This window comes from Choristoneura fumiferana, chromosome 15 (genome assembly GCF_025370935.1).
Source record: "Choristoneura fumiferana chromosome 15, NRCan_CFum_1, whole genome shotgun sequence".
Taxonomy (NCBI): Eukaryota; Metazoa; Arthropoda; class Insecta; order Lepidoptera; family Tortricidae; genus Choristoneura; species Choristoneura fumiferana.
Genome location: NC_133486.1, coordinates 3,658,146 through 3,676,164, shown reverse-complemented (window position 1 = coordinate 3,676,164; position 18,019 = coordinate 3,658,146). Strand labels below are relative to the sequence as shown.

Below are 18,019 nucleotides of genomic sequence, written 5' to 3'. Positions count from 1 at the left end.
ACAGATACTCTAAATGTGTGGTAATGCGCCGCCAAGTCTCTACTCACACTCTAATAATGAGATGAGAATGACATGATGATAATAGTACACAATATTGAGTTCATAGTAAAACCTGAGACGTGTAACGGGTGTCAATATACAATACATTCAGGCGTTACTTTGCGAAGGTAAACAATGATGAACAACATATCTGTTATCTTTTATAACACGACTTGAAAAGGAATTCGCTTTTGTTGTCTGTTTTTCCGGCTAAATACAGTCAACTACAAATATAACGATACGGCCAAAGTTGCGAAAATATTAATGCTTTAATAATAAGCTAAGAAAGTCGTTTATACATATTTTTGTATCTTTGCAGTATCGATCTTTCTGTAGTTGACTGTACAATTTAGAGCTATTCGACGCTAGAGCGAATAGGCTGTTACTGAAGCAGCGAGCTACATCTTCAGCCGCATCTGTACTTTCTGGTGAGATAGACCATCGCTGGTCAGGTTTTTATAAAAAATCCAGTGCGATAACTCGGCAGCAGAGCTGAGAATTCTTAGTATTGAACTGGCGAGTTTGGTAGGACGAACCGTCAGCCACGCCTCGTTTCACGTACCTACCGGCGGCGGCGTCGGCGCTGCTGACGCGCGTCGTTGAAGACGCGCCCGGTTTGACGCGCGCCGCGACGGGCGCCCCCGGGCGGCTGTGGCGCGCGGCGGCTCGCCTGCGGCTCGGGCTGCCGCGCTGCCTCGGCGGCGAGGAGCGCGGCGCGCCCGCCCCGCCCCCGCGCTACGGCAGCGGGTGCTATGCCAACCCCATGGTACGCTGTCACGGTGTAGGCGGGCTAGGCGGGTACACTTGGAGATTGGACTAGCTGGTTTTATAGGTTATGAGTAACTTGATAGTCTGGTTCGGATGGGATGCTGATATCGGTGGACCGCTGTAGACTTGGCATTTGAGGGACGCATAGATTTACACGTCGTTGTCGATATACTCGTGCCTCACAGGTGTTCAACTGTTTAACCTACGTCTCAACACTGGACACATTAACAGATTCGTACATGAGATTACTATAATGGTTGTAAAGTTAAAAGTTAAAAATACGACTTTTTACCAAATTTCCTGAGCAATAATTCTTCTTATCAATTATGTTCTTTTTTCACCTATGGGGTCTGATGTTACATGGGAACAACTATAGACCCTTAACTGCCCTTAATCAAATCCCATGTTAAAAAGGCTGATAGAATAAAATAGAAAATCCGTAAACAAACGTGTAAAACAGCCCGCTCGTACACCTACATACAGCCCGCATTATCTGTACACGTATTTGTAGATGCATCATTAATGACTTCGTGCTGTAAGCATTAACGTTCAGACAGCAAACGTGTCTGCTGGCACTAAATAAGATTAGTTTTTTAAGATATAAATTCAAGATTTTTTTTTATTTGTCTAAAATTAAATAAAGTCAAGTTACAGTTGTCTACCGACGTCTTCACTCCTGTGGCCGTGTTGTCTAACGCGCTGACGCTCGCAATCGCATTTACCATCTCTTTCTACCCTCGTCTTATATATATATCGTGTGACAGAAAGAACTGGTGAAAATGATTGTGATTACAAGCGTGCTAGACAACAAAGCCCCTGCATATATGAGAGCATCGAAACCCCTCGGAAAGAGGAAGTGTCAGACACTAAGCACTCAGTCACTACCTACTTACTTGGAGAGGCAAGTTTCAAAATGTAGCACCAACCAAATACATTTTGGTTCGCAATTTGGTAACAGGGGATTGATTTCGTTACATAACTTAGCCAAGCTCCATATTTCAAGCGAAATAAAGTTATTTGTATTTGTATTTGCAATAAATATAGGATTTTTGATACCACCACTAAATTAATTTCTATCTATCTCTTTAGATTTTGTATGGCGATAGTGAACGTGATATTAAGTCAGTTGATTGATTATTTATTTATTTCAAAGTAAATGAAAACTTCATTTTACACTTTTTAATTTTATTTATTCGTTGTTTTGTGTTAAATTGTTTATATGTCACCCTGTCACTGCACACATTAAAATTCTAAGCTAATATTAATTGAATTTAAAATTATTCATAATAATAAAAATAATTTACAAATTTAAATAATTTAATTGAATATTAAGGGGCTGTTTCACCACCCATTGATTAATTTTATGTGACGGAAAAATGTGATGGATCTCCGTCTATTCGAACAAAACAAACAGAGACGTCATCACATCACATATCCGTCAAATAAATTTAATCAATGGTGGTAAACAGGGGGTAAGAGTTGCATCTTGGAAATATTGGTTCACGGTGAAGATAGAATTGGGTAGTTTGGTGGGTAAAAAAAAAACTATTTAGAAAAAATCCTTCAGTTAAATTATAAGAAAAAATTGGACATTTAGATTAAGCGCGTCAAAGTTATAGAAAGTGGGATCCGTGACGACACACCGTGCTAAAAAGTGTAGCCCGATGTGACTTTACGCGGAACTTTAAGTGGCTCTTAATTTTTTTTTTGTTTAACTTACTAAAGAAAATATACTTGTCCAATATTTTGTGGTAAACTAACTGAAGGACTAATTAGGTTTCTTTACAACACTAGCCTATTGCCGACGATTAGCTAACCATTTGTGAACCTTATCGCAGCGAGACAAGGTGCACGAATGGCAAGCTATTGTTATAGGCGATCGGACGTTTACAATGTTAGTACTGTCTCCATCAGTGCCGCCTAGCCGATAAATGCACAAAATCAGTTTTCAAATGGTTTTGGTAACAAGACGACACACCGTGATGGTTGCAAGACGACCGTTAGAGAGTCACCGCACGCTCACTCATCCTCACCGTTGTGGTAGACGGGACACGCAAGCAGGCTTACAAATAAACGAACCCACATACCAAGTGGCATAGATAGGATTGAACGATTTCGCCACTAATACTGAATTACACGATGTGAAAACACCCGAGAAAAGAACTAAATGATACCACTTTACTTAATTGTAAAACATGTTTAGACTTGTGAAGAGGATAAAAACAAACAAATTGACTGATCTCATCTCATAAATGAGCACAACCATGAAATTCGCACTTCAATAGGACATTGGCTGGGCTAAAAATTTATTAAAAATTAATGGGCTGAATTAAATAAATATGACACTAAATACATAAGCACCGCACTGCAGATGTAAAAATCTGTTTTTTGTGCAAGTATCACTGTTTTTTTTTGTTATACTACTGTTCTCCGGCCGGAGAAGTCTCCTAAGAAAATTAAGCAGTATTCTATGGTTTTGTTTCATCGTGATTATTCGAACTGTAATAACTCTGAGACAAGACCGTATAACATTGTAGCTCTAATGAACGTTAACCTGCATGTGTTTCAGCGAACTTTCCAAGCAGTTGCTTGTTTAACACGCTTCGAGTTACGTGTTACTGTTGTATTAATTATTTTGTTTGGTTATTTTTTCCTTTTATTTCGCCTTCGTAATTTAAGACCATGGGACAAACACCGACCCTTTTTAACCCCAATGAAAAAGTTAATATAACGGGTGATAGAGGTGTCTTGTTTTTCCCATGGTCTATGTCAGGGGCGGACCCAAATACTATACAGGGGGCATGTCTATTTTTACAATCGTTCACGTCAAATATTGAGCGGACATTAGTGCGTCTTATATCACAGTCATGATTTTAGACGGTATTTTCATGGTTTTGGGTGGACTGATGACCATGAATCATGATGTGGGTCAAATTGTTACGTGATCAAGTCATAGGTAATACACCGATCAGATGATTTATTCTTCGACTGTCGTCTATTTTATTTTGGCCGAACCCTTTTTGTGATGATCTGATCATAAAAAGGATCATTTCGCGAACTTTTAAATATCACTCATGACATCGGTAACATTAACGGTGTAAGTACTCGTAAGTGCGCGTGACGTGCCCCCCTCGCGGGTCCCCCCCTGCGCGTAGTCACCGCGGCTGTTGCGCAGGAGTACACGGAGGAGTTCCGCGAGATCGCGAAGGGCAAGAAGGAGAGTCTGCCCACCGCGCCCATCCTGCTGCTGAACCAGCGCCCCGTCGCCGAGGACGTACGTGCCACCAGCTGCGGCGCCAGGCAACGATGTCGGCGACCATCACTGGCCGAAAAAAACTGACAACACGACATCCGTCACATTAGCATTTGGTCAGATGCAGTTTTGAACGTCGCTAATTTATTTATTTATTTTCAGAGAATCAACAACTAACAGATTACAGAGTAGGTTAAAAACATGTAATAACATAGAAGCCAATTACAGGATCTCACAAATAGAAAGCGTCAGTTATTTTACTAACGAGATTAACTATCTCAGATTGTTTTTACCAGATGCGTTTGACCTACCAGTTAATTATCCGATTTTTTCCTTTTTAAGCAATAACAAACTTTATGTAGAAGCGACAAAATGAATAAAGGATTTGATGGAAATTGAAATCTGTCAGTAAACGAGTATTACGGATAACACATCTGGTAAATAAATCTGACGATTAGCTAAACTGGTTAATGTGACTGACGATAGCGAATCTGACCTCAACCGCATCTGACCAAAGGCGTATCTGACGGATATCATCAGTATCCAAAAATCAAGTCATCAGAAGTGGCCTTGGACTGATGTCGCCGGCGTCTATGTTTGTCCTAGCGCCGTCACTGCCTACAACTCTCGACAATACTCTGTAGCTTGCCACTGAACAGTGGAGAAAGGTTTTTTTTTCATATAAAGTTGTCACTTCAAGCCTTACCTAAACCAACCCTACCCTACGAAGGATGACCTTCCCCATCCTTCGTAAACCTTACGAAGGATGAGGTAGCCTCGTTTATTTTATGTATAAAAAAATTATTTTGTTAAAATTTGACGTTAATGTTCCATTGCGATTGTGATGTTTATTATGTTAGCCGAAACAAATAACGTAATTAATATCCTGATTTTGCTCGGTGATGAGGGAACAAATAGAAAAACATATCCCATGATCTTGATAGCGCCAATTAAGTTTTTAAATTAAAATATCTAGAATCAAAGAATGAAAGTTGCAGTAAATTTCAAACTAACCTTATCCAACAATAGGCACAAGAGTATTGTCGAGTTGCGTGTTCCGAATATTCTTACGTATCGCTCTTTGAACGGAATAGTGACACCATCCAAAAATGTTCCCGCTTTCTGCGATGGCAACTGACTTTTTTTTTTGCGTCACTCTTCTTATTCAGAGCTACAGTTTTACAGCAGGCCTAAACAAGTGTGTCATAGCTTAAGTTCCTGGTACTCCTTCGTATCCAACAGTGAGCAGTCACCGACAGACGTGAGTAGGCCCTTCAAGGGATTCAAATGAGAATGAAAAAACTTTTTTTTTTTTTTACTCTTTAGCTCCTCTAAGCATGAAGGTCTTAGTTATTCTAGATTTTAGATGTAGCGCCTGGGATTCGGCAGTGAGGTCATTCTCATTTCAATCTAGCTGATACATGTGCTTAGTTTATTATTATTTATATTATTTTTTTATATCGATGTCGCATGATGGATGTTGCTTCGTGCTCGCATATTGGCATGATCATTAATCAAATGAATAACATTTATCTGTATTTTATATTAAAGTGTATTTTATTCCGATACGATATCTATTGACTTTGAATATACAAGTATATAGCCCTTTATATGTCTAAAGTAAATCTATAACCACAAAATGCCTTTAACAAAGTAAATTTAATCAAAATATCTGTGAAAGAAACCTTTTTCAAAAAAAACTTTATTTCTTTAGTTGAGGTGTTATTATAGATTTGTGTGACTTCTTTTATAATATCACTAAAAATCCTTAGTTGTTCGCATTGAGAACACTATGGAGAGTAAATTAATAAAAAAAAAACATCATTTATTCCAGAAAATCGCGTCAACTTCTACATCGACTGTTCATTCAAATAAAAAACCGAATGAAGGATAGTTTCGCAGATATTCTGATACACCTCCCGCTTTCTATATCCTCACGTGCCTTGTACTGTTCAGGAGCTGCCACCGATAACGAACAACAAGCTAGGAAAAGCCAACCACGAGCCGCCGCACCCCAACAACACGAATAACACCAACAACACAACCCACAACACAGTCAACAATACAGCTAACAACACTATCGACAAGAAAACCATAAGCGCGCCCATCGCTGTCACGTGAGTTACTTTATTATTATTAAACCATTTCATATGATTTCCCCTTGACGGAACCCTGCACTCGACTATTAAGATATTCATATACCAGTCGAGGTCAAAGATCTTCACACTTTACTACCTTGTCGCTGTCGCTTCAATGTTTGATAGTTTGTATAAAATTGTTAGAAGCCATACAGTGACAAGGTACAGTCGGTGCCTTAACATAAGTATGCACTTTTCTATACAACTAGTATCAAGTTAGGGAACCGACCGTACACTCAGTGTGGTATTTTGACCGCGACTATCCAAAGTTACAAACAAAAATGTGTGTGCACAACTTTATTGACTTAGCCTAAGGTCGTGTATACCTACATAATTTAGTAACTTTCATAGAATCGATATCTTTGTAGTTGACTGTACTTGGCTGGTTTTTATAACTAACCGTGTCTTAAAACAGCGAAAAAACGCAACACAGAACTAAAAAAAAATTAACAGCTTTATACAAATGGATCATGCTAAAAAAAAAGTAGGCGTGGCTCCGGAGTAACGGAAACAAAGAGAGACATTCCTTATCCTATCCCACCCCTCCTTTCCCTTAGCATCGAGCGGCTGGAGATATTCGCTTGCGCGTCGTGCCGCACGCCGCACGCGCCGCATGCGGCGCACGAGCCGCAACTGCTGCGGCTCGCGCTTGGCGCAGACTCGCGGCACGCGCTCACATACTCCCCGCAAATGTTCCTGCTGTTAGTACCTTGTTGATCCTACCTCCCGGGCCTTATAGCATACCTTGATATTTTGATCATAATTGTCAGAAAGGTTCTTTTAGTAGTAGTAGCTCCTCTCAGCTGTTTCCACTAGAGCTGTACTGTACGAGGATAGGTATATCTATAAGCATTTCTATTGCATATTCCTCGCAACGCCTCGCACATCTCTGGTGGAAACGCAGCCTTACGTATTTTTATTTATTATTACAATTATTTAAAATAAAAAAGCGCTCTACTTTCAGTTTGAGAAAACTTTTTTGTCGTATAGTTTCATACGGCCTATCTAAATGGGTCACCTGCCCCCTGTAACAAAAAAATTGACAATTTTGAGTGGCAGTTTTTGAGCCAGAGTCCAATTCACAACCGCAATGACGCATACTACCTTACTGTGTATACTATTGTATTTAATAATATTGTTGTCTTGTGTTGTGAATAAATGCATTCATTTTATTTTAAACCCCCGACGCAAAAAGACGGGTGTTATAAGTTTGGTCGCCGTGTGTCTGTCTGTGGCACCGTGGCTCTTAAACGGGTAGACCTATTTGAATGCGGTGTTCATTATTTGAAAGCAGGATTTCTAGCGATGGTTCTTAGACATATTTTATCATAATCTGTTAGGCCGTTTTTGAGATATTGAACTTTGAAGTGACAATGTCGGGGGTTATCCAACTTTTTGTTGGTAAAGTTATTTTTTTTAACTATGTGGATTTACAGCACTTGTAACGTTCGTGGTATACTATATTTTCTCCATGTGTTAACTCTACCAACTCAGCAGGAACGGCACGGCCTCGGCGCCCAAGTCCAACAAGACCTCGCCAGCGAAGGACGCAGGCAAGTCGCAGCCGCAAGAAAACCCCTTCGACGAGGACGAGTGGGACGAAGAGTCCGCCGGCGCGCTCACCGACACCGGCGAGCCCGGCCAGCCCGTGCGGGCGCTCTACGACTACACTGGCGCAGAGAGCGACGAGCTTAGCTTCCGACAGGGTGAGGATGCCATATATATATAATATTACTTAAACTCTCGTGAGTCATATTGATAAAATTACTAAATTAAACGGTTCACTCACGATTATAAGTATGTTTTTTATTTATTTAGCCCGATAATAAAATTGTAGTTGTGTTGTAGACATTCTCAGGTTAGTCTTGTAAGGTCTAATGTGTGCTGTTGTTTACAGTATGTAATTATACCTAACTGATAAATAAATAAGCGAACAGCGTGAGAATAATTAATAAAAGTTTGCTAGGCTTAAAAATATTATGTGATATAGTTTGCGATGTAAACTTAGCGGTCTTTTACGATAACGCAAGAATCCAATGAAAAATGGTATAACTAATAAGTAATAACAAACCGGGCGTAGGTATCTAATATGTCCTGTTCGTCGAGTTCGATATATTGTGTTTGTTTTGGTGTGCCCAGAGACCGAGCTTATCTGGCGTCCAGATGCAATTGTCGTGGCGCTCCCAGACTCGGCCCAAAACTAGCAAATAAGGCGAGCCATTGATTCAGCCCGATACCGTGCACCCGAACACCCGTCATGTCTCTGTAAACTATCACTGCACGGCGGTCTGTGTTGACACATAATATCGATCGACCTAATGTGTGATTGGTCGAATGATCGTTTCGTCTAATTTAAATTATACCGAAATCATACAACTTTTAGGAAAGTTATAATATAAATTATTTTCAGTTTCAATTGAAGAAAAACTATGCTAAACAATCATTCGACTAAACATTATGTTGGGAATTAATTTTATGTGTGACAAAGGGCTCCCTTGCACGGCACGTACGGAATTAGCTCATGTAGGAATATCAACATGTGGTGCTTGTGAACATTATTAGCTTTGACTTTGCCCGCTCAAACTATAAACCGTCGGTGTGAGACAACTTCATTCGATACACATTTTAGTCGCGCTTGATGGGTCGGGTAGCTTTGTGTTAAATCCAGGACTACAATGTGACGTTCTGTTTTCAGGCGATTTGTTCGAAAAATTAGAAGACGAAGACGAGCAGGGGTGGTGCAAGGGACGCAAAGATGGCCGCGTGGGACTGTACCCTGCCAACTACGTAGAGCCCGTCGGCCACTAGCCCCCTCACGCGCGCCACGCGACGATAAAAGGGCGCAAGTGTCACTGGATCCCCAGGACACATTCGCCCTTTTACACCAGCAAGGCGACGACGAGCGTCGCTAGGCACACTTGTGTAAAGAATCATTTATTATTATCTGTATTATCGAGTATTATGTTAATTATCGTCTGGCGACGCTTGCCGCCTCCGCTCCGGGGCCCGAGAAGGGTTCCTGAATCTGTTAGCTCGTGTCGGTGTTGATATTATATCCGTTGCAAGAACACGAGCGGCGCGGAATCGCTCGGCCGCGTTCCGCGCCCCATGATAGTCATTATTAATAACGACAGGTGATGTTTTAAGTACATTAAATTAGTAGATATTATGTCATAACCTCGTACCGATTAAATAAAGATAAAAAATAGAAGTTGATATCAAAAATACCGTTACTATAATGCATGACCTGAGAACTTATTTACTTTGGTAACGGGGGGTTACATAAAATTAGCTGATAATTCACGACGATATTCGAGAGTCTGTCGGGCGTAAGCTTTAACTGTCTTATGATCATCCGATTCCAGAACTCGCCGCGGCCAAGGTCGCTGCCGACTAACCATGTTTTAGATGTATTTAAATTTTTGACTCGCTAACAAAGACTTGTTTTCCGACGCATTTGGACCCAAATTTTTGTACGTTACTTAATCAAATTTTTGATCGTATTGTTCTGTATGTAGCTGCGCGTACCCGCGCGGACTAAGCTGAGCAGACTTTGTACACGGGTGGAATTCGTAAGAGATATTTTTGGACGAAGTTGTTTGTACAATGTGGAAACCAAAAATGTTAATTTAAACTTAGTGGCATTTAGTGGTGTATGAACACAATAATCATGCAGCAGCCCGCACGGCGCCCTGCGGCGGAGGGAATATATTTTGTGATATACTGTGGGTCAGCACTCGCTAGGAGCGGTTATGTGTACATACACGATTACATATTTTGTCGTGCATATAGTATATTTATTTCCCATTGTATATAATGTATAATGATAGCGCGTATGTGGAGTGCAGTATAACGGGGCGGGCGCTCGCTGACCGAGCCGGCCTAAGGCCCGAGCTGCGGCCGCTTGCCTCGCCCGCCGCAGACTCGAGACTCGCGAGTCACTCGCAAGGCGCCTGCATCGACATCGCGAGCGCCGCCCCGTTGTTTAGAATATAAATAGTGATAACGATTTATTAATATATTACAGAATGTTTCCATGAAAAGGGTGAACTTTCTTTTTATCCGTTAGCAGACGGCGGACTCGCCGCGTAGCTCACACTTGTAGGCGTAGCTCTTGTTTTATTTGTTATGGGTTCAGCGACCTCTTGTGCAAATTCTTTGTATTATATTATTATCAGAGTCGGGTGGCTTTTGACCACGTATGTTAATATATTATTAATATTGGTAAAATAAAATTGTTACATATGACATCTAGTTTCATTGTTACTCCCGACTTGGCCCTCACTAGGTTCAAACTTGAAGGTCAGTGACTCATAAGACACTAGAGAATAAAAGACGAATTAAGTTTAAAAATCTTTTTATTTGATGGTACGCAGTGCTGTTACAGAGCTCGCATCAGCCTACTGCTGTACACTAAACAATAAACAGTAATAGGACGAACGGACATCTTTAATTAACATCGAGTATTGCACGGAGTTACGATGGCAGGCGGTTTTATTATACAGCAATAGGCTAAACAGGTGACGTACTTCAACGCGGCCACGAACAAACGACTATCAAGAAGCGGCGTTAAAATAATCTAAAACTGTTTAGGTATAATGCAAGAAATCAAGTTTTAACATGAGGCGGTTTGTTTTGCGAGCCGCGAAGTTCAGTCGTGGCGGCGCCGAGCACCGGATATGAAAGCACATCAAGCTTCAATTTATAGAACGTCAAGGTGAAACAATATCCCTTTTATATCACGTCGTAGAAGCGAATATAAAGCGCATTTTAATGCATTACACGTAACTGCGCTAAGTCCAAGCGCCGTCCGCAAGCAATTGTAGGAGCCGGAGCGTATTTGGCACGAATAATCTCTAGACGCGACGCCTAGCGCCTCGCGCCGATACAACATTCATATCCCGGCCGCGCCCACCGCGACGATCCTAAATGCGACACGTACGACCAAAACATAAATTTCATTTACATAACAAATACGCCACAGATAAATAAAGTAAGCGTCGCGGCGGGCTGATATGTCCACGGATGTTCACTTATTTACAAAACATAAAAAAGGATCAATGAGTATATAACAGTAAACGAGGGTAGCTCATTGAAATAAACGAGATTCCCGAGTCAAAAATAATATCCTCCGTTCAAGAAATATAATTTATATTTAGAACTAAATCGTAGCGTACACACAGCGGGCGAGAGTTATATGATAACTCGGTCGTTGAAGTGAATGTACGTATGTGCTACGCGCGGTACGAACTGAACTAATCATAGTGGAACGAAAGTCTTTACACAACAATAATTAAGATAAAATATGTACAAATTCAACATAACAACATTATATAGGTATATTTGTCGACAACTAACCTAGTCCATAGATAACGCTAGACGTTACGCGGCGAGATCTGGAGGCGCGTCGGCCGCCTTAGACAATACACTTAAAGATAAAACTCAGAAAAGGAACTTCTTGTGGCTGCATAGAACTCATTCCTAACCTTTGATTAATTTCAAAGATAAATTGTCAATAAGCACATCACACCACTAAAAGAATTCCCTAAAGTTGTTTCATTTCTACTCAGAGCGACCCTACCGTTAAAACGATCAACAGCTCGGCAATTACTATTTTAGCATCGTAAAACAGCTGCAGTAATTTTCCTATATTTATTTCTTATGCAAGCATCGTGCCCATCTTAGTGTTTCACTGAGTCCTAAACTGGCGCCGATGTTGGGTAAAGTAGGCAGGGTCGGCGGTTTGTGACAGCAGGGCGCGCTCACTGCAGGCAGGCCTGCAGCTTCTCGATCCACTCCTGCGCGGCCGCGGCGTCGCTCGCGCAGAAGTTGTACGTGCGACGACTCGTACGCAACTGGAAATAAAGAGTTATTGTTTAGGAATGTGGTTTAATAATACAAGTAAACCTGTTTTTGTTGAAGTATGCTAGTTAAATGACAATGCATGTCGTCATTTAAACTACATATCCGTACCATTACAAGTCAATCCTATCACTAGAAGTGCGTGAAATTCGTTTTGCAATATTTGACCCACACAAAGGTACAAACAAACGTCGCAAGTTGCGACGTGCAAGTTAAATAAAAACTTTTAGATAAGTTTATACTTGTATGTTACACTAGCCGATACCCGCGACTTCATCCACCTAGAATTCGGCTATCACTATCCCGCGGGAACTATGCAATTTTCCGGGATAAAAACTATCCTATGTCCTTCTGAGGTATGAGGCTAAGAGGAGGTTGAGTGAAAACACGTCATTGCAGTACAAAGGTTATATTGGTACTAAAAAGGGTTCCTTATAGCTAACATACACAATGAATATTACGTAGCTTTATATTGGCTATAGGTACATACCTACATATTATAGCTATACCAATGCACACCTCACTTCCCCGGGACTCAAGCTATCTGTATGCCGAATTTCATCTAAATCGGTTCAGCGGCTTAGACGCGATGAAGTAACAAATAAACAAACCGACAAACTCGCATTTATAATATTAACACTGGAGTAAATTATTAATTAATTGATGGGTTGATTTATGTTCCATGTTACAGCGCTTGTTAATCTTTCGATTAGTATATTCTAGCTATAAACGTATTAAACTGTTGCTAATCCCAGTTCACCACCAGCCGAACAGCTAACACGAAAATCATAAAAGGTTGGAATTGCAGGAAAAGTTAAATAAATAAAGGAATAATCGAAGCTTTTTATAGTTAATTCCTCAAAGGATAATTTTAGCCAAAAAATACATTTCTTGAATTAAAAATGCACTCAGTACAGTCACCTGCATTATTACATATCTGCTACAGCGGAGCGTGCAAAAATATCTGACGTCCTACCGACTCTAGGAATAGAGTCGTATCAGATATTTTATGCACGCTGTATTGCCTCACATATTGGTGCTGGTGACCGTACCTATTACTAATTAATATCATAAATAAGGTTTTATGGTGTGTGCATTACGCTAAAAACTGGATAGATTTTAGATGACATTTGGTATGTTTTACACTGATATTCCCACGGCATCGGGATTTACGAACGTAAAATGCTTAACTACCAACTGGTAAATTTTGACAAGTGCTCGTCACCACGCTATATTTTCTGGGAATTCTAAATGGCATCGTAATTTAGTTAAGTCCCAAAATTTCAATGCGGCTGCCAGAAAATGCAGGCAAAGGCCGGTGGAATATAAAAGATGTTCAACTCACGTCAAAGAAGGACCGGTCGTCGCACTTCTTGGGCGGGCCGGGCGCCGGCGGCGCCTGCATCACCGTGATCACCTCCGCCAGGTCTAAAACACAAGTTAAAACATTCTCTAATAAACTTCCGTGATTCTCACTCATAAATTCTACCACGATCGAGACTTACGAGCATCACGCTAACAAAGTCATAATTAACTCAAGTTTCGACCATATTACTAGAGTAGACTCCTGTCTGTCTACTCGTGACCATGGCCAATGTAATGTGGCAGAAACGTCGTGGTAATTATTACTCGTTAAAGTTAAAACACTTCTAGTTCACACACGACTATACACGAAATATTGTGGGAGGAAACCGCGAGTCCGCAATATTAACATGTATGTTAGTTATGCACAAGTACACACCGATGAAACCCTTGCAGTGCGAGTCTTCCATCGCGTCGTAATACCGCAGCTGATGTTTGATAGAGTCCAGCACGAACCATCTGCAATCGACAATTTAGTGGGTTAGGCACTGCTGGCTTTTTTTTAAATGTATGAATTACTAAAATCGATGACATGGTTCCTAAGAACAGATCTTCGTATGTCTTATAGTTTCAGACTTTCCCATACTGAGCGATCTAAATGAGCCACGTTGTATAGGTGATTAGGTGCCACATTATGGACGTACCGTTGCTTCCACCCTTTGAGCAGCGCACCGCGCTTGTAGAGGTGTCCCTCGTGCGTGCTGTTCTCTGCCACGTTGGAAGAGAACTGCTCGTAATACTGCTGCGAGGACGACTGCAGCGTGCCCGCGCCTGCGCAGACAACGCCCGGGTAAGGCTCTGAAGCGTTACAAAAATTTAGGGCCTGTTTCCCCAGTCACCACTCATGGATAAATTTTATTTGACATATAAATGTCATGCCGTCTCCGTCTATTCAAAGTCAAAGTCAAAGTCAAAATATCTTTATTCAATTTAGGCTATAACAAGCACGTATGAATGTCGAAAAAAAAAATCTACCACCGGTTCGGAAAAACCTCTGCTGAGAAGAATCCGGCAAGAAACTCAACGAGGTATATATATATATTTTTTTTTAAAACAGATTTACAATATTATTAAATGATTATGTATACATCACAAGTATTTAACACAACTTTATTTTTAACACAGTAGGTTCGCTATTTGAAGGGATCGCTAATGCGGATCGGAATTATTTCCAAATATCCCTGTCCATGATATAATCATTAACTTTATAATACGCCTTTGATATTAATGTCTTCTTGACAATAGATCTGAATTTTGTATCCGTTTCATTTATAATATTTCTATTTATTCTATTTATTCGGACAAAACGAGTAGAGACGGCATCACAGATATCTGTCTCATAAAATTGATCAATGAATGGTGAAACGGGGGGTTAGTATGGTTAGACGTAGTGAGTCAGAGGGAGCTCTAGTTGTTTGGTTGGCTGACCGTTGGCGCCGGGCTGGTCGGGCGCGGGCGGCGGCGGCGCCTTGTACCGCGTGCAGGAGGCCGCCAGCGCGTCGGCGCAGCGCTCGTGGCAGTGCGCGCCGCAGTCCACGCACCGCACGCCCGTCTGCAACACGACACATGGTCAAACGATCTGTTGCTATAGAGGTAGTATCATCTCGTCGGGTGGTGACACTCTTTCCCGGCCCGGATAACACCGACATGGAAATACCGGCCCTGTTTTTTGTGTACACGCCCATAGAAACTGACAGGAGCTTCTATGGGCGTGTACACGAAAAACAGGGCCGGTATTTCCATCCCGGCATTATCCGGGCCGGGAAAGAGTGTCACCCATCTCGTCTAAAAAGGTCAGGCGGTTTGTGACACAAGAACAAAATAATTATAATTTTTATAGCAATACGTGAGTCTAACATCTCGTAGCACGGTGACAGGTTGTGTTGCTCTGAAGATGAGCTCTGGTTGAGTTCTAAACGCGTAAGTATAGTGTGGTGGTGGTGATAGATGGGTTTGTGTGATTTGTGTGCATTCTTACAGCTTAGAAGTAGAGGAATTGAGTTCATACATTTCTTGCATTAACGTAGCTATCATAAATTCGCGGGTGAACAAAGTAATCGTTTTAGTTCATAGCAATACGTGTGACAGGGGAGGGGGGAAGGAATTGTCAAAATAGGCGTGACGTAGTTGATGGATCGGCGTTACCTTGACGGGCCCCCACAGCAGGTGGTCGCAGTGGTCGCAGCGCTGCGGCGCGGCGGCGGCGGCGGGCGCCCAGCGGTGCGCGGGCGCGGCGGCGGCGGCGGCGGGCGCGGCGGCCACCAGCCCGCGCACCACCAGCTCGCGCGTCGCGCGCTTGTGCTGCGCCAGCGCCGCGCGCCGCACCACCAGCGACGACAGCGAACCGTTGCGCTGAACATACAATATACTGTCTTATGCAACAGTTGTATAAGGAATCAAAAACAGCGAGTGGCGTCAATTACGATGTGAGCGTAGCGAAACATAAGCGAGCTATTTTTGAAAAATGTGTGTGCGAAGCCGGGGAGGGGCGCTAGTACGTTATACTGCGCTCTCAAAGTGGCGGGGGGTGTGGGGGGGTCTCACCTGCAGCTCGAGCGTGTTGGGCAGGTCCAGCTGGTCCCAGCGCACGCGCCACTTCTGCGGCAGGTGGCCCAGCTCCAGCTCCAGTGCTCGCCCGCGCTCCAGCAGCGCGCTGAATGAAGACGGCAGCACCGAAGGGATGCTGTCAAACCTGCACACGGAACAATCAATTCATCATCATCATCATATCACATCATGATAACGAGAGCTATACAGCCAACTAATATTTTAGTCTCGTAACTATTTTTGTGTGACTTTCCGTAATTTCACTCTTCTGTGACCCGGCGGAAGACCAGTGCTGGTTTTCAACCCGCGATATACAGAACCGGGACCTTTTTATAGCGGCAACATTTCTTATTATTATTTTTTCTAATCCGATCCTTTGAGTTGCCAATCCTTGGTCTCTACTCCAGCACAGTACCCACCCGGCGGCGAGCGTGCGGCGCGCGCGCGGCGAGCGCTCGTCGGCCGGCGCAGCCTCCAGGTCGTACGGCGCGCCGTGCGCCAGCTCCTCCTGCGTGTAGTCCTCCCCCACTTGGTCTCTACTCCAGCACAGTACCCACCCGGCGGCGAGCGTGCGGCGCGCGCGCGGCGAGCGCTCGTCGGCCGGCGCTGCCTCCAGGTCGTACGGCGCGCCGTGCGCCAGCTCCTCCCGCGTGTAGTCCTCCCCCACTTGGTCTCTACTCCAGCACAGTACCCACCCGGCGGCGAGCGTGCGGCGCGCGCGCGGCGAGCGCTCGTCGGCCGGCGCAGCCTCCAGGTCGTACGGCGCGCCGTGCGCCAGCTCCTCCCGCGTGTAGTCCTCCCCACTTGGTCCCTACTCCAGCACAGTACCCACCCGGCGGCGAGCGTGCGGCGCGCGCGCGGCGAGCGCTCGTCGGCCGGCGCAGCCTCCAGGTCGTACGGCGCGCCGTGCGCCAGCTCCTCCCGCGTGTAGTCCTCCCCCACTTGGTCCCTACTCCAGCACAGTACCCACCCGGCGGCGAGCGTGCGGCGCGCGCGCGGCGAGCGCTCGTCGGCCGGCGCAGCCTCCAGGTCGTACGGCGCGCCGTGCGCCAGCTCCTCGCGCGTGTAGTCCTCCCCCACTTGGTCTCTACTCCAGCACAGTACCCACCCGGCGGCGAGCGTGCGGCGCGCGCGCGGCGAGCGCTCGTCGGCCGGCGCAGCCTCCAGGTCGTACGGCGCGCCGTGCGCCAGCTCCTCCCGCGTGTAGTCCTCCCCCACTTGGTCCCTACTCCAGCACAGTACCCACCCGGCGGCGAGCGTGCGGCGCGCGCGCGGCGAGCGCTCGTCGGCCGGCGCAGCCTCCAGGTCGTACGGCGCGCCGTGCGCCAGCTCCTCGTGCGTGTAGTACTCCCATACTTCCAGGTTACACACTGACGACATCGGCCGCAGCACCTGCACATATTTATAATGACTTAAGAAAACTGTGGAATATCTGGATCTGATTCAGTTATTTTCGTTTAGGGGCATACATGTCCAAATGTCAGAAAGTCCAGGTGTCACATTGTCCATGGTCAAAAAGTCCAAAGGTTATAATGCCTTAATGTTGGATAGTCCATATGTCCGAGAGTCCAGGTGTCACATTGTCCATTGTCAAAAAGTTCAAAGGTTATAATGCCTTAATGTCGGATAGTCCATGTCTGAGAGTCCAGGTGTCACATTGTCCATTGTCAAAAAGTTCAAAGGTTATAATGCCCTAATGTCGGATAGTCCATATGTACGAGAGTCCAGGGGTCTCACTCATTCTAATTTGGTTTTGTTTACACCTATTGCAATCGAATTGTTTTCGACTCGATCGCCTTTACTGTCAAGTCAATAAGAGCTGCAACCACGTAGACAATACGATAACAATATGGAAAGAGACAATGTAGAATGAGGCCCCAGTCCATCTGCATGACTGGATCAGCTGGTCAATTCTTGTCGACTCGACATGACATGTACGAAGCATCATAGATGCATCTGGATCTTACTGAGAATGGGTCTCAGGGTGTTAGATAACAGACTGGAAATAATGCAGATGAGCAATCTAGCTCTCTAATCTATTTCAGTTATA

The 18,019-nt window shown here is 43.7% G+C and overlaps 2 protein-coding genes across 6 annotated transcripts in view; one reads left to right on the top strand and one right to left on the bottom strand.

The window, feature by feature from the left end:
* The window catches only part of Synd (protein kinase C and casein kinase substrate in neurons protein Synd), a 108,137-nt gene extending 97,691 nt beyond the window's left edge, over nt 1-10,446 (top strand). For 3 of the 5 annotated variants that reach the window (XM_074098706.1, XM_074098707.1, XM_074098703.1), the window contains 4 exons: nt 3,983-4,081; nt 6,017-6,177; nt 7,693-7,904; nt 8,894-10,446. In XM_074098706.1, the coding sequence (XP_073954807.1) occupies nt 3,983-4,081; nt 6,017-6,177; nt 7,693-7,904; nt 8,894-9,006 (585 nt within the window). In that variant the 3' untranslated portion in view covers nt 9,007-10,446. The remainder of the gene's footprint in view (nt 1-3,982; nt 4,082-6,016; nt 6,178-7,692; nt 7,905-8,893) is intronic. The other 2 variants (XM_074098704.1, XM_074098705.1) reach the window with 2 other exon arrangements.
* Nucleotides 10,447-10,538: 92 nt separating this feature from the next.
* The window catches only part of Sbf (SET domain binding factor), a gene marked incomplete in the record, with an annotated part of 92,408 nt that continues 84,927 nt past the window's right edge, over nt 10,539-18,019 (bottom strand). The window contains 9 exon segments of the mRNA XM_074098689.1: nt 10,539-12,053; nt 13,406-13,488; nt 13,802-13,881; nt 14,067-14,193; nt 14,851-14,974; nt 15,568-15,774; nt 15,967-16,114; nt 16,389-16,775; nt 16,778-17,361. Of these exon segments, the coding sequence (XP_073954790.1) occupies nt 11,961-12,053; nt 13,406-13,488; nt 13,802-13,881; nt 14,067-14,193; nt 14,851-14,974; nt 15,568-15,774; nt 15,967-16,114; nt 16,389-16,775; nt 16,778-17,361 (1,833 nt within the window).